This window comes from Globicephala melas, chromosome 13 (assembly GCF_963455315.2).
Source record: "Globicephala melas chromosome 13, mGloMel1.2, whole genome shotgun sequence".
Lineage (NCBI taxonomy): Eukaryota > Metazoa > Chordata > Mammalia > Artiodactyla > Delphinidae > Globicephala > Globicephala melas.
Window position 1 is genome coordinate 2,818,772 of NC_083326.1, and position 26,186 is coordinate 2,844,957.

The 26,186-nt window shown below is 40.1% G+C and overlaps 1 protein-coding gene across 2 annotated transcripts in view; it reads right to left on the reverse strand.

Annotated features, from left to right (window-relative positions):
* The window catches only part of EPG5 (ectopic P-granules 5 autophagy tethering factor), a 126,935-nt gene that overhangs the window by 81,656 nt on the left and 19,093 nt on the right, over positions 1-26,186 (reverse strand). For both annotated transcript variants that reach the window (XM_030867834.2, XM_030867833.2), the window contains exons 6-16: positions 25,939-26,012; positions 23,929-24,034; positions 21,374-21,488; positions 20,805-20,955; positions 18,181-18,336; positions 13,190-13,347; positions 11,940-12,094; positions 10,115-10,255; positions 4,633-4,797; positions 2,463-2,582; positions 1,312-1,571 (exon numbers count right to left, since the gene is read on the reverse strand). In XM_030867834.2, the coding sequence (XP_030723694.2) occupies positions 1,312-1,571; positions 2,463-2,582; positions 4,633-4,797; positions 10,115-10,255; positions 11,940-12,094; positions 13,190-13,347; positions 18,181-18,336; positions 20,805-20,955; positions 21,374-21,488; positions 23,929-24,034; positions 25,939-26,012 (1,601 nt within the window). The remainder of the gene's footprint in view (positions 1-1,311; positions 1,572-2,462; positions 2,583-4,632; positions 4,798-10,114; positions 10,256-11,939; positions 12,095-13,189; positions 13,348-18,180; positions 18,337-20,804; positions 20,956-21,373; positions 21,489-23,928; positions 24,035-25,938; positions 26,013-26,186) is intronic.

A 26,186-nucleotide genomic window follows, 5' to 3' on the forward strand; every position in this document is an offset into this window, starting at 1 on the left:
GCTGAGCCTGCGCGTCCGGAGCCTGTGCTCCACAACGGGAGAGGCCACAACAGTGAGAGGCCCACGTACCGCAGGAAAAAAAAAAAAAAAGACTCCTCTCCAAAGCTTAGCTCCTCCATGAGGGTATCCTGCTCTAGTGATCTCTCCTTACTTTAAATTCTTTCTGCCCATACTCTTGAGAGGTTCCAATCTAGGCTGTACATTAGAATCACCTGGAGAACCGGCCCCTAGATCACTTAGATCAGGATTCTCACTCTCTTCCCTGTATTGGTAGTTTTAGAATCACTGCAAAAGTGATTCTAAATGGTGGTCAGGATTAAGAACCAGAGCTCTATTCATATCATCCAGCCCATGATTATATTCTTCAGTACTGCCAATTGTTTTATGTCTCCCGTGTCCACTAAGCTGTCAACAACCTGAGGACAGCTATCTAACAATTCCATACCTCTCCTATTTCACAGCACAGGCTGAACACTAATAGCTCATAGGACAACTGGCATCCCACTGAAAATATACTGAATGTGGAAGAAGGTGTTTAAATCAGGTTGCTAAAAAGGTGTTACAGTGAATCTAAAACACAAGAATCAGAAAGTATCGGCCAAAGATGTTTTAGAAAACTGGATAGGCTAAATAAAATTAATACATTGTAGGAAAATGATCCTTAATGAAAAGGATTTTTAACCAACTGAGAATTCATGCATTCAGTTACTTACTGCACCAGATTCAGTCTTCATCACTAGGGATAAAATACCACAAGACAGATATGGTTCCTGAGTCCTAACCTCATAGAATGTCTCCAATAAAATTAAACAGACAACTACATTATAGTGTGATAAATGCTACAATGGAAGAAACAGACACAGCTATGGGCTCATACAAGAGAGGCACTTGACATGATAAGGCATTTCATCCCCTTGGGTAGGTTTAGGGTTAGCTTCCTTTATACCTGGGAAGGCTGGGTTGGGCTGCCATCACTTTGAACAAAATTCGGTACAAGTGACCAATTATTTTTATTTGATCACTATTCTGAGGAAGAGACCCTATCTACTGTTGACATAAAAATTCCACGCTGGATGATAGGTATAACTCTCTTGATAATGCAACAAGGTGATTTTCTGTTACAAATCCATGTTATATGAATTTAGGCAGCACTTCCCCATGATAAGCTATTAATCGAGGCTTATTATTTGGCCCTGATTACCCCTAGATAGATTTGATGGAGGCCTCAGACCTTGGGATGTGAAAGATGAGATTCCAGAATCACTGACTACAGGGTTCAGCAACCCTTGAAGTTCAACACAAACACTGTACCTGTGGCCCACGGCCGTCATAGCTAAGGCCAGATAACAGCCAATGGGCATGCCCGCCTTAACAGCCTTCAAGAGAGGATGAAACGTGGGTGACTCTGTCACTTCAGGCACAGTGCTGGAGAACAGAAGAGTTGCACAATTCTGCTGTATTCCATAATCATTTTTGTGCAGTTTTAACCTCAAGATCAAGTTCCAGGCCCATTGGTTAAATGAGGTCTCAGGTGTCTCTCCATATCGAACAATACTGGCCAAATATGAAACCTAAAACAATTATTTATTTTAAACCACATTAGTCACATACACATTAAATCAGTAAGCTCATCCACCCATCTCTTTTTGTGATCAACAATGCCGTCAAAAGAAAGGACATAGGGCCTCCCTGATGGCGCAGCGGTTGGGAATCCGCCTGCCGATGCAGGGGACACGGGCTCATGCCCCAATCCGGGAAGATCCCACATGCCGCGGAGCGGCTGGGCCCGTGAGCCATGGCTGCTGAGCCTGCGCGTCCGGAGCCCGTGCTCCACAACGGGAGAGGTGGAGAGGCCACAACAGTGAGAGGCCGGCGTACCAAAAAAAAAAAAAAAAAAGAAAGGACATAATGCTTACTGGTACTCAGTGTTTACAGCGCTAAATTAAAGCAGTTTCTCACTCACAGCTGACTTCTGATTATTTGCTAGTCACTTTGTGAACCTGATCTGGGTCTGCTCAAGCAAGAGTAATAATATGAAAGTTGGTATGCAACAAATCATGTGCTGGTAAAAAAATTTAACACCAGTTGGAGCATGGAGGCCAATTTATAAGGGTTTGCCCACTTTGGTAGCATAAAAACTCCCACCATGGTCAACTTCAAGCCACCAGCAGGTTAACAATCAGACCTGCAAAGTTCCTAAAAATGTAACAATCAGTTCTCCAAGCCGGTATGAGCCAGCACCAGCACACCGCTGTAGCTCAACTCAAATTCCGTAATACTAAAATGGTCATATGGAGGCTACTTCTTAAAGAAAAATCTTTCTCCAACCATAGAACTCAATTTCAATATCTTAAATTGCCAGAAATGTTCTTAGGAAACCTAAGGGTAAATATTGTAACTTTATCCACCCAGGTCATTTATAATAAAGGTTTACGTCCTCAATACATAAAAGAAGGAAATACCTGCTTCATACTTTCAGAAAGAAACCCAGCATACGGCTTCTGTGCAAGGTACTTCTGGTACGCCTCAAGAATCATTAAAGCTACTTCAGCATGGACTGCCTGATCCAGATGAAGAGTCCCCTTTTAAAGAGAAAAATCATCACAAACATGTCATCTTGATTTTTTTTGGTTATATCTTTGAACTAAAAGATTAGTCAGGATAGTAAAAAAGAACCTTGGATGCAGAAGTTTAATTTTCCAAAGCTCACACCCCCTAACAATGAAATTATAAAATGACAATAGGAAAAAGAATTGAAATCTTTAAAGAACCACTACACTGCACCAGTTAGGTGTGAGCCCGAGTCATCCCCAATCCCAGTCATAAAAGGTATCTTTGAATGCAACCCCCAACCCCCACCCTAAAATCTCCATAAATACTTTGGGTTACAAGTTTAAGGGCATTGTTAAGAACCAGAAAGATGTTGAATTATTATTAACTAAACAGAAAGATACTTAATAATTTAAGTCTACATTCCCTTTTCTTGTTCTGTCATCAGTGAAAATAAAAAAAATACTCAACAGCACAGGTAAAATACTCCTTCAGGAGCTTGAAGTTGCCTACCAAATTTCCCACCCAATCTTCCTTTACAGCCTGAAGAAATACATTCCCTAAGCCTCCGAGAGAAGAGCACTTTCCGAATGCTCACAAAAGAACAAGGAGAGGGCTTCCCTGCTGGCGCAGTGGTTAAGAATACGCCTGCCAACACAGGGGATACGGGTTCGAGCCCTGGTCTGGGAAGATCCCACATGCTGCGGAGCAACTAAGCCCATGCGCCACAACTGCTGAGCCTGCACTCTAGAGCCCACGTGCCACAACTACTGAGCCCGTGTGCCACAACTACTGAAGCCCGCATGCCTAGAGCCCGTGCTCCGCAACAAGAGAAGCCACTGCAATGAGAAGCCTGCGCACAGCAACGAAGAGTAGTCCCCGCTCGCCACAACTAGAGAAAGCCCGTGCACAGCAACGAAGACCAAAGGCAGTCCAAAATAAATAAATAAAATAAATAAATTTATTTATTAAGAAAAAAAGAGTTGCTACTTTAAATGAACGAGGAGACCCTCGAGGAGACTGTGCATGCAGCTCTCTGGAAGAGGGGGGCTGGGGCTTCTGTTCACAAGTCAGAGAAGGCGAAGGTGGAGAAGAGCCCCCTGCAGCTCTCACCCACCAGCACTTGAGTGAGAAAAGACCCCGATGAGCCCATGAGCAGACCAGGTGGTCAGGGACACCCTGGAGGAAAAGCTCCCTGGTTTCAGTTTCCTCATCTGTACAACAGGGGTCATGTTCACGCCAAGCACACAAGACGGCTGAGAGGACTAGATGACTCGCTCAGAACAAAAGCTGGCAGATAGTTAGAGAGGGCTGAGTTCTCTTCCATTTTCCCTTTAAAAAGTTTAAACATTCTGATCAAGAAGCTAACTAATAAGGCCTAGGGTAAGAAGGCAGAAAGACCTTAACAGACAAAATGCCTTGATATTGCATCTTTGGAGACATATGAAACTCTTAATAACAATAAACTATTATGAACAAAAACTACCACCACTAAGACCTTAACATGTGCCTAGAACTGTCCTCAATGTTTTACGTGTCCTAGCTTGCTGAAACCTTACAACAGCCCTCTGAGGTAAGCCTGTTAATGTGAATGCTTACAGATGAGCAACTGAGGCCTAGAGAGTTCAGGAAGCTTGCTCAGGGTCACACAGCCAGGAGGTGGCAGAGCTGGGATCAGAACCCAGGCAGGCTGGCTCAGAGCTCAGGCTCTTAACCAGTACACAGTGTTTCGGAAGACAAGTCTGGCAATGACACACAACACAAAATGTACAAGGAAAAAGGACCAGAGGTAAGAGTGGCAATTAGGAGGAACTGCAGTAAATATCCAGAAATAAAACAACAGAAACAAATGATCCAAGGAAAAAGGGAAGAATTTTCAGTGTGGAGCAATTTATCTTCACTTACAGGATGCTCACTCTGCAAAACAGAACTAATTAGAGAAGATCCTAAACTCTGATGCAGCTAAAAGAATTTGCAGACCTTGCAAACGATACTCAAAAATGTTAATGTTTTGAGAAAATGTTTCTTTGAAGCTGATGTGTGTGGACCCTCCAGTCTCTAGGGAACGGTTTTAATACATACCTGTTCACCAAATCCCCAATTTAGTCCTTCTAGAATAACACAGGCCAATTTATTCTTCACCGTTGTCAGGTTATAATTGAATAACCAATCCCGAATCACAGCTATCTCGGAGGCAGAAGGTCGCCAAAGATACAAAGGTAGTTCTTTAAACAAGTATAAAGAAACCTGATTTAAAAGAAAATGATAATAATTAAAATCAAGACTTAAGGACAATCCTGTATTACTGCAATACTATATTATTAAAGTGCTTACAAAATTTTTCTCCAAAAGGAAGTGGGGTTTTGTTTTTTAGACAGTGAAGTGAACAACCAAATCAAATGAATATTAAAACTAATGATACACCAAAAGCACATTTTGCAATCCTTTGTAAAGGTCAAGCTTTTTTTCGTATGTAAACTGGTACACTTCCATTAAAAAAAATCACCATAGTAAGATCCAAATTTAAAGTCATGATAAATCAGTGGAAAGTCATTCATTTTACAAAAAGACTTAGCACTTTAAATAATTATTTCTTCTACATCATTTAAAAAATTATTTCTATTAGCTTCAAAGCATTCTAGGAAAAAGAAAGCATTCTAGGAAGAAGATACAAGGAGTGGATGGGGTAAAGATGAAACAAGATCAACCAAGAGTTGGTATTTGTTGAAACTGGATGATAGGTACATAGCAATTCATTATATTGTTCTCTACTTTTTATATATTTGAAAGATTATATAATAAAAGCTTTTTAAAATCCTGTACAAAAAGTCCATAGCACCACTTTTAAATAACATATCCATGTGCAAATTAAGATAAATCTGGGTTCACTTAATACAGTTTGGTTTAAGTAAGACTAATCAGAAGAGCAGTTCATAAATAATGTCTAGAATAATGCTGTCCAATGGAAATCTAATGCAAACCACACATGTAATTTTTATTTTTCTAATAGCCATTTTTAAAAGTCAAAAGAAACAGGTAAAATTAATTTTAACAATATATATCATTCAATCCAGTATGTCCAAAATAGTATTCCAACATGTAGTCATCACAAAAGATTACTGAGATACGTTATTCTTTTGTTCATACTAAGCCTTGGAAACCCAGTGGGTATTTTACACTTCCAGCACATCACAATTTGGATGAGCCACATTACAAGGGTCTATAGTCACATATGCCTGGTGGTTACTGTATTGGACAATTCAGCTCTAGAACATATAACCAAGCATTTTTTAGATTCCTGCACTACTCCAAATTGGAGGCAAAACAAAATTTGAAAGAACGGGAAAAAAAATTTGAAAGACGAGTAGAACGAATGAATCTTAAAAAGATCCTTTCTTTCCTTTGCATGTGTAGTGTGTGTGTGCAGTTAGCTAAATTTTCATAAGGATTTGTTAATAAAGGTCTTGAATATGCTGAATAAAATGGTAAACTAGCAATCTAACAAATAGAAAAATACTTCTTTAGCCTGTAAGCATCTGACAAAAAGAACAAAATAATGGTACTAGAACAATGAGTATAGCAATGAGATCTGTCCAGAAAACCAACTATCCCCAGCTACACAAAATAATGGTATAGGGGCTTCCCTGATGGCGCAGTGGTTGAGAGTCCGCCTGCCGACGCAGGGGATACGGGTTCGTGCCCCGGTCCGGGAAGATCCCACATGCCGCAGAGCGGCTGGGCCCGTGAGCCATGGCCGCTGAGCCTGCGCGTCCGGAGCCTGTGCTCCGCAACGGGAGAGGCCACAACAGTGAAAGGCCCACGTACCGCAAAAAAAATAAATAAATAACGGTATAGCATATATCTACACATCAAGAATAAAAGTGAAGCTACCAAGAAAGATCTCAGGGACATTAAAAAGGGAACATTACAAAAACTCTTTGCCAGTAAATTCAACTAGTTAGATGAAATGGAAAAATCCCTTTAAAAACATAAATATATGTATATGTATAGCTGATTCACTTTGTTATAAAGCAGAAACTAACACACCATTGTAAAGCAATTATACTCCAATAAAAATGTTTTAAATAAAAACAAACATAACTTAACCAACTGACTCAGAAAAAAATAAAAATCTGTATCTGTTTAAAATTTTGAATTCGTTATCAAAACACGAAGAAAACCCTAGGCCCAGATGATTTCACTGGTAAACTCTATCAAACATTCAAGGAAGAATTATAACAATCTTACAAAAATTCTTTCAAAAAACAGAAGAGGAGGAAATGCTTCCCAACTCGTGTTACAAGGCCAACATGACCCTAAATCCAAAACCTAACAAAGATATAACAAGAAAATAAAATTACAGATCAATATCTGTCATGAATATATATGCAAAAACCCTCAAGAAAAAATATTATCAAATTGAACCTAACAATACATAAAAAGAATAATATATCATGATCAAGTGGTTTTTATTTCAGGAAACAATGATGGTTCAACATGTGAAAACCAGTCAATGTAATTCACCACATTAACAGAAAAAAGGATAAAAATCATTTGACCACCTCAATGGATGAAGAAAAAACAAGTAAATACCCATTCATGAAAAAAAAAAATTCAGCAAACTGGAAGTAGAAATTTCTCAGCCTACCAGAGAGTATAAATGAAAAACCTACAGCTAGCATTATACTTAATGGTGAACTTTGGAACCCTTTCTACTATGATAAAGAACAAGACAAGGATGTCCACTTTTACTAACTCTATTCCATATTGTAATGAAAAGCCTAGTGCATTCAATAAGGCAAAAAAAGAAATGATTAAAAAGAAAGAATCCTAATAAGAATTCCCAACAAAACAGAATTTAAAGAGTGTATTTTAAAATATATTTATGCTTTCACTGAAAGTCAGAAGATCGCTAATTTTACCTGAAGAGGATGTTAGGAAGATGCATGAATTTCACTAACAAAAGTAGAATGTCCTCTGAAGTGAACCCATGTTTCAAATTATAAAAAAGACCAATAGGAAAATATGTTATCCATTTGCAGGTTGTCATCAAAACTTATCTGAGTTCTTTCCTTTGAGATGTCCCCAAAGGCTTGGTCCTTATCAACAACTATTCCTAACCCAGAGCAATACCCACACATCTACATATAGCACAAAGGATTGTTCCTCTCCTGCTGGGCCTCCAGAAAAAGTTACCTTCAGACACACCCCAGGTGTGTCAATGAATATTTAGGTCCACAGCCACAGCTCATTCCCAGGCTCTGGAGCTAGGAGCTGATTTCAGACTAGCCCAAGGTCAAAGAAAAAATATTCAAAGCCATCTTGTTCATCTGAAGGCAAGGGGGCTTGAATAAGTTCCTCCAAAAATGTCAGCAAGTTCACAGAACACAAAGGAACCATATATTTAAACAGAGAGTGGGGGCATCTTTTAAAAGATGTGCTCTAAAAAACATTATGGTTCTAATTTGTACACTCACTGTTAAGAATATTTCTGGGCACAATTTATTACTAAAAGTATTATGACCTAATTAAAAATGTAAGTGTGGCCAAACCCAGAAAAACACTTGTCAGAAAAAGGTCATGAACTCAATCAAACTGAAAGAATCATATGACCCACTGTAGACTTCTTTGGAAATCATTCCATTAGATGATCACTAAAAAAGGAGCAACCAAAAACTTGCTGTTTGCAAATAAAAACCTCTTCACCTCAATATAATTTTATCCCAGTGGGATACAATGTTTACTTAAATAGAAAAAGTACCATGTACCGCTGCTATGGAAAACAGTATGGTGTTTCCTCAAAAAATTAAAAATAGAATTAACATATGAACGAGCAATTCTACTTCTGAGTACATACCCAAAAGAATTTAAAGCAGTCTCAAAGAGACATTTGTACACTCATGTTCATTGCAGCATAATTCAAATAGCGAAAAGATAGAAGCAACCCAAGTTCCATCAGCAGATGAATGGATAAACAAAATGTGGTATATACATACAATAGAATATTATTCAGCCTTAAAAACGGAAGAAATTCTGACACATGTTATAACATGCATGAACCTTGAGGTCATAATACTAAGTGAAATAAGCCATACAGAAAGGAACAAATACTGTATGATTCCACTTCTATGAGGTACCTAGAGTAGTCAAACTCAAAGAGACAGAAAGTAGAGTACTGGCTGCCAGGAGCTGGGAGGGAATGGGGAGTTAGTTTTTAATGGGTACAGAATTTCAGTTTTACAAGATGAAAGAGTTCTGTGGATGGATGGTGGTGATGGTAGGTAACAAAACAATGTGAGCGTACTTAATGCCATTTAACTGAAAAATGGTTAATACCGTGTGTTTCATGTTGTGTATAATTTACCACAATTAAATTTCTTTTAATGTAAAAATATATATATACTTTGCCAAGTAAAGCATTATATATCATGTATTCTTCATTTAGAAAAAAATATGTCTCATAAACCAATCTGTCACTGAATCTGCTCACTCATGAATGTGATGAAGTATTAGCAGTTATCAGTCATCTATCCTACAGGGATGATGCAGTGACTATAAGATGGAAAGGCCCTGTGCAAACATAAGCCCAGAGAAAGACACTATAACTTCAATCTTTCCTCCTGAAGTTATGACACATGACCACCTGCCGTCAGAAAAATTCATTCATTACAGCCTTATTATAGATGATGAAGAAAATCTTCAGTAAATGTATGTTTTTAAAAATGATACACTCATACAGTACTATTTGGCCATGGATGAACCTGGAAAACATTATGCTAAGTGAAAGAAGCCAGTCACAAATGACCACATATTTTGTGATTCCATTTATATAAAATGTCCAGAATAGGTAAATCTATAGAGACAAAGTAGACTGTGGTTGCTCAGGGCCGGAAAGGATGGAAGTCTGACAGCTAAATGGTATGTGGTTTCTTTCTGAGGTGATGAAAATGTTCTAAAAATAACTGTGGTGATAGTTACACATATATGTGAATACACTAAAAGCCACTGACTTGTACACTTTAAAGAGATGAATTGTATGGTATGTGAATTATATCACAATAAAGCTGTTTTTAAAAACTATACAAAGATTACAAAAGGGATTGTGACAAATGACAGAACTAAACGATATACATCCAGCTCAACTTAAATTACTTCTAATTTTGTTTTTGATTGATTTAAAGCAAGGCTTCTTTCTAAATCAGAGTTGTTTCTTCCAAGAAAAAAACATAAGAATTATGAAGGCAAAACAAAACTATGAAATAAAAACTATGAATTAACTATAAACTATAATTAAAGTACAAACCTGTTACTGAAGGAGGTGGGAAAGTCACTTTGAGGAGATTAAGAGAAACAACCCACAGTTTTTTATAAGCAGCGGCCAACCCCAAGCAGGCACAGTGAACCTGAGACACAATAAATGTTTTCTTCACCCTGTTGTGCCCGTGTGACTCAGTCATCCCAATGACCTTACTATTTTTCCCACTGCTCCAATACTCTAGGGTTTAAATGAACAAACAAATAACAAAAAAAACGGAAACAAAACAAACAAAATCAGTGTTCTTACCATTCCAACCTGGTCAATGGTGTCTTGAACTCTATCCAGAAGGACAGAAATTATCTCAGGGTGAACAGCTGTGATGGCCCCTAAAAGCTCTCGACCAACCTTCGAAAAAGTTTCTCTGGTGGACAGGGTGACATAAGATACCTAAAGTAGGAGGGGGTGAAGATGGCATTTTTAATACCAATTTATCAATAAAAAAACCTTTCCATACTTTATTTAGGAGGTTTTCAAGTAAAGTAGAAAGAATCTCAGATGAAGCCTTGGCTCACACCATGTACAAAAAGATGTCAAAACTTCAGAGAGCACAACTTCAGAGAGCAGACTGTCTGGAAGGTGGGGGAAGAGGGCATGGAGGGGGAAAAGCAACTGTTCGACAATGACTTTAAGTGCTGGATTCAGAAAGCACTCCCAGAGTCCTCAGAGCAATTAAGTAATCCCTCCATACTAAAACTTTTCTAAATCTGAGGAAACCAATAACATGATGAAAATCAGAATGCATTGCATGGAAATACCTACTCTCTCTCTAAAAAAGAAAAAAAAAATGAGATCCTCAATTACAAGAGCTTCTAAAATATCAATGTTTACCAACTCTTCTTAAACAATGGGTTCGAAACTACAGGTTACAATCCAATCATGCCAATGGCCAGCAGTTTTTGGGTTTTTTTAATACAATGGAAGGGAACAGAAAAATAAGAGAGTAGAATAAAACAGAACAGAAAAATATGACAGTGCATCACAGTAAGATTAAGTATTGCTTCAATTTCACATATGTGTGTACACACACACACAGAGGATCAGAATGTAGTTTTTACTGTGAGGACTGGTCAAAACACTTGAAATATCATTCAAGAGCATAAATATTACTTTAGCAATGGATCTTGAGAACGCCATTCAACATACGTGAAAATATACATCCTCCTCTCAATTTTTACAGACAATGAAGATAGTTTGGAATTCCAGATCCATCTAGGCCTTAATCTCATGCATGGTTACAAAGTACAAGAATAGGAACAGCTTAATAGGATATTTGATCCTGGTAAAGAACTTTAGATTACCCAGTTCTGTCATTCTCAAACTGGAGTATTGAGGGGGATGATAATAAATCTTCAAACATAATTTTACTTAAATTTGGAGGAAATTTTTTTACCAAGATAAACAGATAAATGACAGCCTACAGTGAAAATGTGTATTTAAAAATATATATATATAAAACTCCAAATAATGCTTTGGTAACCATGTGAGTTATGTCCCTCAACTCATGGGGTCCAAAGTTCACTCTCTTCCACCGTTAGGGATGGCTCAGCGAAAAAGTGAAGAAAGCGAGGATCTCATCCCAGCCTATCATTTTACAGATGAAGAAACTGAAGCCCAGAGAGGTAAGGTGTCTTTTATGATGTGAGATAGACAATGAGCAGCAGAGCTAAAACAAAGCCAGATCGTTTAACTCTAGGTTCAGTACTATTTCCACCATCTCATTTAAATTGGCTGGGAAGGCAGGTTTCCATGTTCCTCGCAGGGTCAGAGGAGTGGAAATGAGGGGGCCAGGTCCGGGGCAGGGGGAGAGAAAAGTATAGAAACTATAAATGTCAGGCAGTGCCAGACTGTCTGTTCCTTACCAAAACTCATACATGAAATGACAAGAGATAGCAGGGGGAAATGGAATGGGTGTGATTCATATTTTCGGTACTCCTTAGAAATGATCTCCTTCCACAAGTGCAGACAATACAAGATTGTCACATTTTTTTTAAAAGCAATCCCAAAAGAATCAATGGATGGACAATCCAAAAGAAAATGTTTTTAGCTGATTTCTAAAACTTAATATTCTAACCTCATATATCTCCAGAACAATAATTTTTATGAAGTCTTCATCCACATTGGTTCTTCTGGCCTGAGCCATCTGAGCAAAAGTAGTTAGAAGGCAAATCTCTTCCGAGCTATTCATGGAAGAAAGACACTTCTCAAAGTTCACAAAATGTTCTGGGTCTATAAGTTCAAGAAAATTAAAGTGGGGAGAGAATAAACATATATCACTTTAATTACTCCTCCAGAGAGAAAGAAGATATAAAATTAAAAGACTTTAAGAAATATTTAAAGATACCAAACATCTTTGTTCCAGAATGGATTTCTATAGGCATCAGGAAGAAGGCTGGGCCAGATGACATTCCAACTCTAATATAATGTTGCCTCAGGAATATTTAACAAGCTTCTGTTTCCTCATCTGTCTTAAAAGTTTATTTATCAGATGCTATGTGACTGGTGAAGTGCTCTGTCAACTGCAAAGCACTGCTACTATCACTAGGCAAGACATCCTCAACAGCACACTTAAAGCTACTTGGTAACTGTCAGCCAAATGAACGACAGTCCTATTAATGAAAACTGCAAAGACTAGCAAACTACCAACATGGCAGTTGGTACTAGCAGTACCAACATGGCATTCCACACAAAAAATATTTGCTTATAAATGGAAATTCGGGGCAAGATATTAGCTATAATCATGACTGAAATACTGATGAATATGATTAACAATATCTATGTTTTGCCTTTTCCTCAGAGAATGCTCTGTAAGCAATACTACATTTTGTCACTAGAGGGCAGGCTTGATTATCAGCTTTGCCATATGTGACAGAAAACTAAATGCTGCAAAGGCAAAGTTGTGTAGAGGGAAGAAAACAGTCTGTTTAAAAAATATATTCCCAATGGAACTTTTCACAGAAAGAAGGCAACAAGCCAACAATTCCCTTCATATGTTTACACATTTAAGAAATCAAAGGTAGTTCATCAAATTTCCAGTATTTTCAAAATAACTCCATGGGGCATTTACCAACCCAATTTTCATTTCCTATCCCCAAATTGGGTTTATAATAGAATTTACTATCCAGAGCATTTGAAGAATAATGGAAATTGGAACCACCATTCTAGTAAATCAAACGACAGAGCAGTCTTAAATTTCAAAATGATTACACATGAGTACAGAGTAAAACATTCTCTCTCAGTCCTTCTAAAAGCAAAAAGAATAAAGCCATGAAGAGAAAAGGCACACAAGGTAGGAAAGGTGGATGCTGCATATTTTGGCTGTACCTTGGAGGCGCTTCTTACACTCGGCAGGCAGGAGGGCAGTACAGAGCTTTTCCAGATTCCCGCTCCCCACCTGGTGCATGAGGTAGAAGAGCTTCCAGAGCATCTGAACAGACAGTGTCCCGAAGGGCATTTCCGACATAAACAGCCAAATGCCAAGTCTGCATGTTTTCAGAAAAGCAGGAATAACTTTATGTATCAGTCAACTTCACCATACTGAGAACGTAGACAAAAAAATTCTTAAATTCTTAAATCACACTACAGCAATTTTTCTACCATGCTTCAGTCATAAACACCTAGAGAATGGATAACAATAACAGCAAATACACATAAAGTGCTTAGTCTATGCCAGGCACTGTTCTATCACCACATCATCTATTTCTCAGCTCATTCCATCCTCACTATAACCAAGGCAAGCACTATTATTGACATTATCCCCAATTTACACATGAGGCTACTAGAACACACAGAGGATAATAAGAGGCAGAATTGGGTGTTGAACCAAAGATCCTTTTAACATCCGGGCAACAGAGAGGCTGCTTAGACTGGATGTATGTATGTGTCTGAGCATGCGCAGAGGTATATGTGTACACACAGAGACACGTGCAGTTGGGGGCTGGGGGGAGAAGGGGAATCAAAAGCCCTCCATGACTCCTCACTCATCACCAAATGAAGTTCCAACTCCTTCAAGCTCCAAGTTCAAAGGCTTCCACAAAGTAGTTCAGACCCATATTCCCAACCACAGCCCTCTCTGCATTCATATAGACCACTCCTGGACAAGCCTGGAGAGAACTCCCCAACTCCAAGCTGCCATCCCCTCCATTTGTGAAGCCCTCCCGTGATGTCCTCCTCAGCACTATTATGAAATTCTAACCATACTTGACTATGGCATTACCCTTTTATCAGTGTTTCTCACACCACAGTGGGCAGAAAAATCCCGAGACTTTGTGGAAAATGCAGAATCCTAAGGCCCACCTAAGAGATTCTGAGTTTGCAGGCCACAGCTGGGGCCCAAGAATCTGTACTTTTTTAGTCACCCCAGATGACTCAGACTCAAGCCGTCCTTAAACCACACATTGAGAAACATAAATGTGTAATTTATGTACACATACTAGTGTACAGCAATTTGAGAGCAGGAACCAAGTCTTTGCATAAACCAGTGTGTAACCCTGAATCTTTTTTTTCATTATCCAGTACCTAAACCAGTATCTCAAAAACAATCAATACTCAATAAGTGCTTAATAATATTTTGTTATATGAATTTTATCTCAGTAAAAAAATATAAAAAAGAAAAACAGGGAGGTACTCAAAACTGTTGCTGTATTTTGGGCAAAACTATAATTTAACCAATTATAAATAATGTTTATTAAGAAAAAAAGAAATTAAATAGTGCATGCTTAACCCATGTCTGTGGCCCACCAGGCCACTAGTGGTCCGAACCACCACTGACCTCGACTCTGAAAAGCAACAGCTAGATAACTGAGCCAGAGTTAAAGAAACTTCTCTAAGTTCAAGTGGGTCAGGCTTCTGTCTTATCAAATAATTATCCCAACACCTCACATGGGACTTGAAGTTCTTGTATAAAGGATCCCAAAATAATGAGGCCTTAAAAGTAATGTCATAAGACAGTAAATATTTCCAGCTACAAAATTTCCTATATGGCAGACATGAAGTAAGTCTGGCTTAGGTCTTTGTTGTCTATCTTTTGGTTTGGGTTTGTTTTGCTTTAGCTTGGGGGTATAGCTACTGTCAGAAATTTCCACTGGAGTGCCAAATAAATTTAAATTTCATGGCTTTAAATACCTGGTTCTCATATGATGTATTTCTAAAATAAACTATACTCAAAAACAATAGCTCTCAGCATTTTCAAATTTAAAACAATTATTTGTGTGAATTACATATATAATATTACAGGAGCGGCTCACAACTCAGCGTATAGGACCTAGTAAGGAAACAGAGAATTTCCTCTACAAAAGCTTTGCCTCTCAGCTAAACAAACACAAGATTGGGTGACAGGAGATCAGAGATGCAAGACTTTTCCCGAGCACCAGGCAAGCTTCAGTGAGCAGGTGCTACTGCGTTGACCCCCTGGCACAGGATTTGGTACAGCTTGTAAGACCACCAAATTATGGACAAGAATAATCTAAAGATAAATTTCTAAGCCCAAGTTCTCTTTATCTTAGACCCACACCTTCTGAGTGCCTAAGAGTAGTTTTAAGACTTAGAGTCCTGACCTTTCTCTAAATCAGCAGTTTTTCTGTTCTTCATCTGAAACTACACAAAAACAACCACCACCTACATTTGAGAAATCCTTTATGGTTTAAAAAGTCTTTCCACATATGATTGCATTTCATCCTTATACCCATGAGGTCTATGGGTAGGATCGCCATCATCATCTCCACTTTATAGATGAACAAAGTGAGACCACAAATATTAAGTGACTTGCCCAAAGTAACAGTCTTGGCAGACCAGTACTCAAACCCACTACATAACACACATAAATAAGGGGCTAGTTCTTCCAATCCAAGAACATGGTATATTTTTCCATCTGTTTAGGTCATCTTTGATTTCTTTCATCAGTGTTTTATAGTTTTCTGAGTACAAGTCTTTTGTGTGAAAATGACTATACTACCTAAAGCAATCTACAGATTCAATGCAATCTCTATCAAACTACCAATGGCATTCTTCACAGGATTAAAACTAAAAATTTTACAATTCGTATGGAAACACAAAAGATCCCAAATAGCCAAAGCAATCTTGAGAAGGAAAAACAGAGCTGGAGGACTTCAAACTATAACACAAAGCTACCATAATCAAGACAATATTGTACTGGCACAAAAACAGAAATATAGATCAATGGTACAGGATAGAAAGCTCAGAGATAAACTCACGCACATATGGTCACCTAATTTATGACAAAGGAGGCAAGAACGTACAATGGAAAAAAGACAGCCTCTTCAACAAGTGGTGCTGGGAAAACTGGACAGCTACATGTAAAAGAATGAAATTAGAATACTACCTAACACCATACACAAAAATAAACTCCAAATGGATGAAAGACCTAAATGTAAGACCAGACACTATAAAACTCTTAGGGGAAAACATAGGAAAAACACTCTTTGACATAAACCACAGCAACATCCTTTTTGACCCACCTCCTAGAGTAACAGAAATAAAAACAAAAATAAACAAATGGGACTTAATGAAACTTAAAAGCTTTTGCACAGCAAAGGAAACCATAAACAAAACAAAAAGACAACCCTCAGAAATGGGAGAAAATATCTGCAAGTGAAACAACAAAGGGTTAATCTCCAAAATATACCAACAGCTCATGGAGCTCAATATCAAAAAACAAACAATCCAGTTAAAAAATGGGCAGAAGACCTAAATAGACATTTCACCAAAGAAGATATACAGATGGCCAAGAGGCACATGAAAACATGCTCAACATCACTAATTATTAGAGAAATGCAAATCAAAACTACAATGAGGTATCAGCTCACGCCAGTCAAAATGGCCAGTATCAAAAAATCTAGAAACAATAAATGCTGGAAAGGGTGTGGTGAAAAGGGAACCCTCCTGCACTGTGGGTGGGAATGTAAATTGATACAGCCACTATGGAGAACAGTATGGAGCTTCCTTAAAAAACTAAAAATAGAACTACCATATGACCCAGCAATCCCACTACTGGGCATATACCCTGAGAAAACCATAATTCAAAAAGAGACATGCACCACAATGTTCACTGCAGCTCTATTTACAATAGCCAGGACATGGAAGCAACCTAAGTGTCCATCAACAGATGAATGGATAAAGAAGATGTGGCACATATATACAATGGAATATTACTCAGCCATAAAAAGAAACGAAATTGAATTATTTGTAGTGAGGTGGATGGACCTAGAGACTGTCATACAGAGTGCAGTAAGTCAGAAAGAGAAAAACAAATACCGTATGCTAACGCATGTATATGGAATCTAAAAAAAAAAAAAAAATGGTACTGATGAACCTAGTTGCAGGGCAGGAATAAAGAGGTGGACATAGAGAATGGACTTGAGGACATGGGGTGGGAGGGCGAAGCTGGGGCGAAGTGAGAGTAGCATCAACATATATACACTACTAAATGTAAAATAGTTGGCTGGTGGGAAGCAGCAGCATAGCACAGGGAGATCGGCTCGGTGCTTTGCGATGACCTAGAGGGGTGGATAGGGAGGATGGGAGGGAGGCTCAAGAGGGAGGGGATATGGGGACATGTGTATGCATATGGCTGATTCACTCTGGTGTACAACAGAAACTAACACAGTACTGTGAAGCAATCATACTCCGATAAAGATCTATTAAAGATGCAAAAAAATAAATAAAAATAAGGGGCTGAGACTATGAGGCCCATGGCAAGAGTGTCAACAGCTCAGAAGGCAGCAGAAGTGGGGGGTGGGCAGCAGTTCATGGGTGGAGCCGGGTGGGGCGGGAGGCCACTCATCTCCTCTCAGAGGGCACAGTGCTGCAGCAGAACCTTGGCCAGGAGCTCAGGGAAGATAGTGCAGGATGAGCTGTCATGCCCCCACCTCTGCCTCAAATGTATCCTAGGCTGTAAGCAGCAGCAAAGACGGCATGATCAGAACACAGCCAAGACAGGGGACCCGGACCCAAGATAGTCCTAGACCTTAATACCCACAGAGTAAGACAACTTGCACAATGTACTGAGTGCCTACTCTGCCTCACTGGGGGCACTAGAGTTGGGCATGAAATACGATTCATCCCCTGGTCAAAGTTACCTCAAAAGTTCAGGAGAAACTGAAAGAAACCTGAAAGAGAGACCATTTCAGGCAATACTACACAAAAGGAAACTAAAGCCCAAGAATTAAGCCAAGATAAGAAATAGATGAAATACATTGACACTATTGTAAGAGTTCTACTTCAGTCAATGACTTTCACTCCAATCTTTCTTACTAGCCAGGGAGCTATTTCTCAACAATTATCATCGTACTTCTTACCTTTTGGCTTTCAGCACATGTAGTACAGCTCTCAAAAAGAGCTCATCAAACTCAACCTGTAGTTTCTCCACGGAGTAGGGCTGCAGGGCCAATCCCGAGCCTTGGTTGTGGCTCACATACTGGGCCCAGTGGTCACTCACATAACCAAGGATCATCCTGAGCGTGAGGAAAGACAATGCAGCACTTTGCATGAAGGCACTCAACACCAGCATCTTTACATTACGTTTGCAGCATTACTTTATTCAACATATATTTATTGAGCACTCACTATCTTCTAGGCTCTAAAGGGGATGCAATGGAAGGAAAAAACCCTACCCTCATGGAGCTTACATTTAGTGGAGGGCAAACAGACAATAAACCAAATAAAGTAAAATATGCAGTCTGTCACATGGTTATAAATGACACTGAGAAAAATCAGTAGGATAGGGAAATGAAGCTTCTCTGGAGTGTGGGGGAGGAGGGGCCTCACTGAAGAGGGACACGTGAGTAAAGACTGGACGCAGTCTCAGGACTACCTAAGGGAAGAGCATCCAGGCAGAAGAAGCAACCAATGCGAAGGCTCCGAGGGGTGGTCGGTATGTTGGAGGAACAGCAAGGCAGCCAACGTGCTAACGCAAAGTAAGTGAGGGAGAGAATGGCTGGAGAGGAAATCGAAAACGTGACAGGAAAGTAGACCATGAAGGGTCCTGTACGCCACTGTGAACACTCTGGCTTCTACTCGGAATGAGCCTGGGAGCAGCAGGGTGTGAGCAGAGGAGTGATTTACAAGAAACACTGGCAGCTGTTCTGAGAATAAGCTGGGGGTGGGGTGCGCAAGGGAGCAAGGGCAAAAGCAGGAAAACAAGTCAGGTGGCTGTTGTGCTAATCGGTGAGAAATAACTAAAGATGAACTATGGTGGTAGCAGTGAACATGGTGAGCAGAGGCTGGATTCTAGAAATAGCAGGTTTCATTGACTCAAAGGATGCACACCTTTCATGCTTTAATCTCTACAACTGGAATGTCATTAAAATTGATGACATGCCATTATTTGGCAGCATTTTTTCCTTCTTAGTGGTGCACAAAATATACCTTAGGTTTGATGAAAGATGGTGTTTTGAAGGTAGAGATGACAGAATTGACCATCAGGCTGGGTGAGGGGTGTAAAAAGAAAAGCCAGGGATGATACCAATGCTCCGGCCCGAGCAACTGGAAGGATAAAGTTGCCACTTACTGAGACTGGCAAGACTGTGAGAGGAGCAGTTTGAGAGGTGGGGAAAGAGGGCCCAGTTGGGGATTATTAAACTATAATGATGATCATGAGTCATCCAAGTGGAGGTGCCGAGTGGGCAGCTGGATATACAAGCTTACAAGAAAGGTATAGGCTGGAAACAGAACTAGGAATTTTAACTGTATTTAGATGATATTTAAAGACACTAGAGTAGATGGAATCCCAAGAAACAAGTTTGGATAAAGAGGTCCAGGGATGAAGTCCTGAGGCATCCAACATGAAGAAGTCTGGGAGGTGAGAATGAAACAACCAAGGAGGCACAAAATGAACAGCCAGTGAAACCGAGGAGAAACCAGGAGAACATGGTATCCTGGAAGTCAAGCAAAGAAAATGCTTTAAGGAAAAGTGACCAATCATGACAAAGGCTGCTGTGTCAACTGTGTAAGAGGTAAAGCAAGATGAAGACTGAGAGGTGGCCATTGGATTAGTTAGTAGCACAAAGTCCATCCATTAGCAACCTTCATTCTTCAGGGCTATTTGGGTAGTGTTGGGGGCGAAAGTCTGACTGTGGAGACTTCAAGAACTTCAGGGCATCCTATACCATTTACCTGGCTTTATGAAGCTGAAGGATACGTATCTAAAATAATTAAAGTCAATTATGTTTTGGAAACAAAAGTATGGGAGTGGGAGAAGTTTTACAATTTTTTGGAAGTTTTCTTTCAAGGTAAGGGAGGTTGGAAGAAATAGCAGTGTATTTATATACACTGTAAAGACAGAAAAATTGATGATACAGAAAAGAGGATACAAAATTAATTCAATGAAAAGCAGTGCATTTCTCAGAATTTACTCATATTTGATAGTAAAAACATAAACCTACCTTTCATGCAAATAAATGATAATGCTTTCCCAATTCAAATACAGTGGCCACTGATGAAATCTTTGCAATTTTCTTTAAATGGTATTTTATAGAAATTACAGTAAATAAGAGAGAAAACAGAGAAATAATAATGCAAAAGAGCTACTGCCAATTTTCCACAGCTACACGATAATTCCCAGGCAAAAGCTAGGAGATAGAAGAGAGTAAAGGAAGGGGAAAGACCCTGTATTTTCTTTGACCTCTCCTTGACCCCTTCTCTCTGGCCAAGTTCAACCCAGCAGCTGCTCTGAGGATCTTGACTCCAAGAACAACTGTCTAACAAACCAGTTTGAGATTTGAGATAATTAACCAAATATTCTGACTGGAAGTATTTATTTAAAATTCCCAAGAGGTAGACGGTGAAGAAAAAAAATTCTTACTTTTATGAGAAATAAGACCTGAACTATACCACTACAAATGCCCATCATCCCAATTATACAGTGTCTGTGACTGACCAGGGTGAAAGTTAATAGAAACAGACGAACCAAGAGCAGTATTACCTGATCATATAACCAATTCGCTTGACAAACTGCCTATAGCGTGCTCTATTGAAGGTTTCTAACCCCACAGCCAGAAGTTCCACTAAGGAGTTAGCAAAGGCAAAAATTTTCATCATCTCTTGAGGTATTGTTGTTTCAGGTAAATAATCACCTAGAAATTAATCAAAGAAAAGGAAAAAAAAATATAATTACTATGGAAAAACACTGAAAGATGTGGATGTCAATATATTAATGAGGAAAGAAAGCCAAGATAGAGAATCCCCATTGCTCTGGCTCCTATGTCAATATAAAATGGGAAACTTGAGACAAAGTGCAAAATTAAAACCATTTATTAAAGCTGGGCTATGTGCAAGCTGGTCAACCTTATGCATGTAAGCACCAGGGAGGAAACTACAATCACAAGAGAAAGGAAGGAAGCCTCGCCACGGTAATGTAATCATCTCTGTATAGTACAGCCAGGCACGGGGAACCCGAATCAGGAGCCTGCACGAGACAGGACTTGATGCTAAGTTCCTGTGTTTGAGCTTGTCCCTACCACATTTTACATATGACAAAACGAATTAGTCTACCTTTTGCTTTAAACCCAAGGAGATGTTGGAAGAGTTCATGAAATGGGAACTGTGATAGAAGGATAACCAAGTCATCTTCATTAAGGAGAATCCAACTAGTCTCAGGGTCTTCATCCTAAGGGAGAAGATACAGAATCATGTCAGCTGATTTGACCAGATGACACCATGGTCTAGAGTTACAGGAGCTGAATTACCACAGGTCTCAGTGGTACACATGTGGTATTCTCATGAGTCCTCGTGGACTTCTCCTCCAGGACAGAGATTTATACTGTCAGTTCTATTAGATGACCTGTAAATCCCTTAAAATTGCAAGCACAATTTTATGTGTATCTGAGTCATATCCATTCTTCAGTGGCTGAAACCGCTCTCAATTAAATTTCCATCCCAAAGAAGATGAAAAATAATTCCTCTACAATAGGGATCTTACTATAAATCTCAGTGATTTGACAACATCAATTAAAGAACCATTCACTAAGAGTCCAAGTTATTTTATCCAGAAGCCTCTTCTTGCCCCAAAATTAAGGTCTACTGCTGTACTCAACTGACTTACCAAGAAGCAATTAGCATTTGCTATGGATAACCCAAGTTCTGTTGTCAATTAGTGTTGCTGAAAACAGGATAAAAATAACAGTGGTCATACACAGGGATCACATAGGGGAAACAGCTGGAGTTTTTTGTTTGATACAGAGCACTAAAGTCCCCTTAGAAACCAAATTGATTTGTGTCCTAAGATGTGCTACATTCAAAAGGGAATACTGTAAAAAGACGCAGAGATTCTAAAGAATTATCACCTCAGTTTCAACAAGGGACTAATGCAATTCATTCATAATTTCCTGAAGCCACTCATTTTTACCCTCTTACATGTCCTAAATGGCTAGCAAACAAGAGACTCAGAAATTCTACCTTGAGCAGTCCTCAGCTCCAGCTATACATCAGAATCAACCATGGAGGCTTTTAAACATTTGGATGTCTGGGTGTGGGCCGGGGCAAGGTTTTTAAGTTGCCCAGGTGGTTCTAATACACAGCCGGTGTCAAGAAACCACTGACATGGACAATTCACAGTGCCTTCCGCCCATGGCCTTTTCTGAGTCAACAGCACTCCCAGCATTCCCTCCCCAGGCTCCTGAATCCACTCAACATCCAGTGAATGCTAACCAGGAGCCAGACACAATTCCAGAGTCCTTAATGATTACCTGTCTTTAGGATTAAATGCAGGAAACCTACCAGAAAAAAAAGACTCCTCTCTTAGGAGAAACCAGTCTTGGAAGGAAAAAAAAAACCTGCTCCATCACAATCTTTAAAAGAGCAATTTGGGACTTCCCTGGCAGTCCAGGGGTTAAGACTTGGCATTTCCAATGCAGTGATGCAGAGGACACAGGTTCAATCCTTGGTCGGGGAACTAAGATCCCATATGCCGTGTGGCAAGGCCAAAAAAAAAAAAAACCAATTTGTACCAGCTCCTGAGAAGCTGTCTCCAGATGACTGTTCAATCTCTAGCAAAGAAGTCTGCATGGCCACATCATTTACCATCATCTCACCACCTCCTACAAGTCCCAGGAAGAGCAAAATGAGTGTGAAGGGGCTCCTGCTTCTGAATGAACACCTGGGTAAATACACAGACATGATCCCACAGCTGCCATGCTGTCATTCTAAGGAGTGTCCACTGCAAACTTTCAACTCCTTTTGAAGAGAAGGGGTTTCAGTAAATTTAGTCCCTGGCCAACCTTGAACAAATACACCAAATCAGGATTTGGACCATAAAAACGCATTAGATAGGGCCGATAACTGGCTGGAAAAAAAAAAAAAATGCCTCACCTATACACTAACCACGTATATAGTAGAAAGAGAAGTCAATAACTGTTATCTTGAGAAACTGGGGATTTTTTTGTTTGTTTTGTAGGGTTTTGTTCGTTTTGGCCAATGTTGTGCAGCATGTGGGATCTTAGCTCCCTGACCAGGGATCGAACCCGGGCCCCCTGCAGTGGAAGTGCAGAGTCCCAACCACTGGACTGCCAGAGAATTCCCAAGAAACTGGGTTTTGATCATTAAATTCTCCCCAAAAACAGAAAATTATCTTCCATCTTTCAAATGAGAAGATCTAGATAAGAAGTTTGTAAGCGTTAAGGCAGAACCTTGGCAAGATACAGCTCTTTGTTATACAGACTCAGAGTATCTGTAGGTGACACCTCAAGCCCAGAAAACTGTTGCTGCATAAAATAAAACCCTAATAGAAAGTGTACATAATATGTAAACACTTCCAGGTTCCAGACTCTCCCAGCTGCACAGGGAGATGGTCTAGGAAGGGTGGCAGCAGAGACACTGGCTCAGAGCACAGGCTCTGCATTTAATGACGTGTGATTTGGGACAAATTCCCTCAACCCCACCCGCACATGTTTCCTCACCTCTAAAAGGGGGATGGAAACAGTATTTGCCTCGTGGGGCTGTTGGGAGAATTAAATGGGCTAATACGTGAGAAGTGCTTAGAACGATACTTGGCACGTAAAAAGAAGAGCTCAGAAATGCTTAATCAAAATGCTGTCGACATGACGACTAACCTCTTCTCCTCCCTCATCTACTAGTGTCCACGTCCCGGATGCAGGCCCCGAGGAGGATGGATTCCGCTCACTGGGCTTCATGTGGCACAGGAACTCGGCTCGATTTCTAAAGGACAAGGGAAATCACTCCAATCACCTAAACATAAACACAGAAAGCCCACTGCGTGCATTCTGGATCATCTACTCGCCCTGAAGAAGAGTCAGACATCCACTCAATCTTCAAATGGTTTGAATTAGTAAATAAGAAATAATAACTCGCTAAAACTCAAGGAGACCAAAGCTTCGCTAATCGTGGTGTAGAGACCACAGCCATTCTGGGTCAATAATGATGAGGAACTGCAGAGCAGCAGTTATGCCAGCACAGTGCCCGCCCACAGCGGGGCCTCAGTACACCCAGGACCACACAGTACCTGAACTCTAACCGGCTCACAAAGCATTCAGGAAACATGCTTTACTGAATAAAAAAAGATAATCTGCAGGTAATGGAGAAGCCGGTTTAGGGGGAAAAGTACACCTAAACACCACAGGTAGGAGCAGCCCCTATATCCAGGCGGTGAGAGGGAGGAATCTGGGGGAATTCCTGCCAGCCAGGCTTTCACAAGGTGTTGGCTGGACCTGGCGAGTCAGTGTAACCAGAGAAGTTTCTTCTCTCAGATCACCACCCAGTTCTCAGCTCTCTGCTCCTTCCTCTCTGGCCTAACCCCGAAAATTCATCCATTCCCTCCTTTCACCAGGAGCTCTCCTCCAAGACTTCCTGTTTCCAACCTGAGGGGCTCCAGTCCTGCAGCTCCACATGTCCACTGATAGTTGCCACTCGTATGTGTCCACTTGCAAACCCCAATGACCTCAAATTCTCCTCCTTACCCAACAGCTCTCCTTTCTGTCTTTTCGGTCTGTTGGGGCTGCCAACACCCTCTCAGTCACTCAGACTCAGAGTCTACAGAGTTAGGTCTGAGCCACCCTTGCCCACATTTTCTTATTTAATCAGCTACTTTATCCTTTCCTGGGAAGATGACCTTCCCGTTCCCCACTTTCTCCTTCCCAAGACCAGCACCAATTCAGGCTGGGGGCAGATACGCTTTCCTGGATCAAGAGCCAGTGGGAGTAACACAGTTCAAGGTCACCTATACACACCTCTGCCTTCTCCCCCCACTTAAGGATGTGCCCTCTTGATGCTGGATTCGGTTCCAGAGCCAGGACAGCCAGATGTCTGCAACCGTAGACAATTCAATGCAAGAAATGAGGCAAAAGCACATCTTCTTCTGCCTCCGGTCCATCCTAATCTTCCTTAAATACAACTTTTACGCTTTTTCAAAAACCTTCAATTGCTACAAAGGCCAGACCATCTCAAATATGTCTTAATTTCAAGTCTTCTATAATCAGACTCACCCTAGTTGTTCATCTTTATTATCACCCCCCCACACCCCTTCACTCCAGCCAAGCTGCTCTCCAAACTGCCCCCTGCACAGCTATCCTTCCCTGTACTGTGGGCCACTGCTCACTGTTCTCCCACCTACAGTGCCCTCCCTACTCCTCTCCTGCTGAAGTCAGTTCCATTCTTCAAACCCAGCTCATCCACCTGGAACCCTCTGACTACTCCACTCTACTCTCTTTACTCTCTTCATTTCTACTGCATCAATCATGGCTTCACACAATTTAGCACTTGAATCTCTTTGACTGTGCTTTTTTTTTCCTCTGCCACTAAACCTCTCCTTCTAAGGAAGAGATCATCCTTTTTTTCTCCCCACAGCACCACAATGACATATATGACAGGAGTTGCAAATCCACTAAAAAGGAGGACCCAAAAAAGTTAATCAGTTAAAAAAAAAAAAAAGGCAGTTAAAAGGGTCACTTTGGGACAAAGGGTATTAAAGCCAAAGAAAACCTGCAATGTTAAATTTTGGAATGCTGACTCTTCTCTTAGCAATTGTTTGGATCTGGGCAGTTTAGGAAGCCAACTGTTTGATAGAACATTTTCATTTCTACTTCACAAAGCTCTTCCACACTTACTTGATAGGAGACATTAGCAGGGCAAGGGACTGCATAAAATGAAAGACCCCTGATGGGTTATTCAACACTTTGATCTGAAATCAGAAAAGGAAAAGGCATACTGTAGAAAACCAAAAACCCAAGTATCCATAATGTTAGTTCACCAGAATTTTGACAAAGGGAGCTGTTAAGGAAGCAAAGATGGAACTGGCATCTCATCCACAAGAGCGAGAACACCTGTGGGTTACCTGGCAGTACTGACTGGGCTG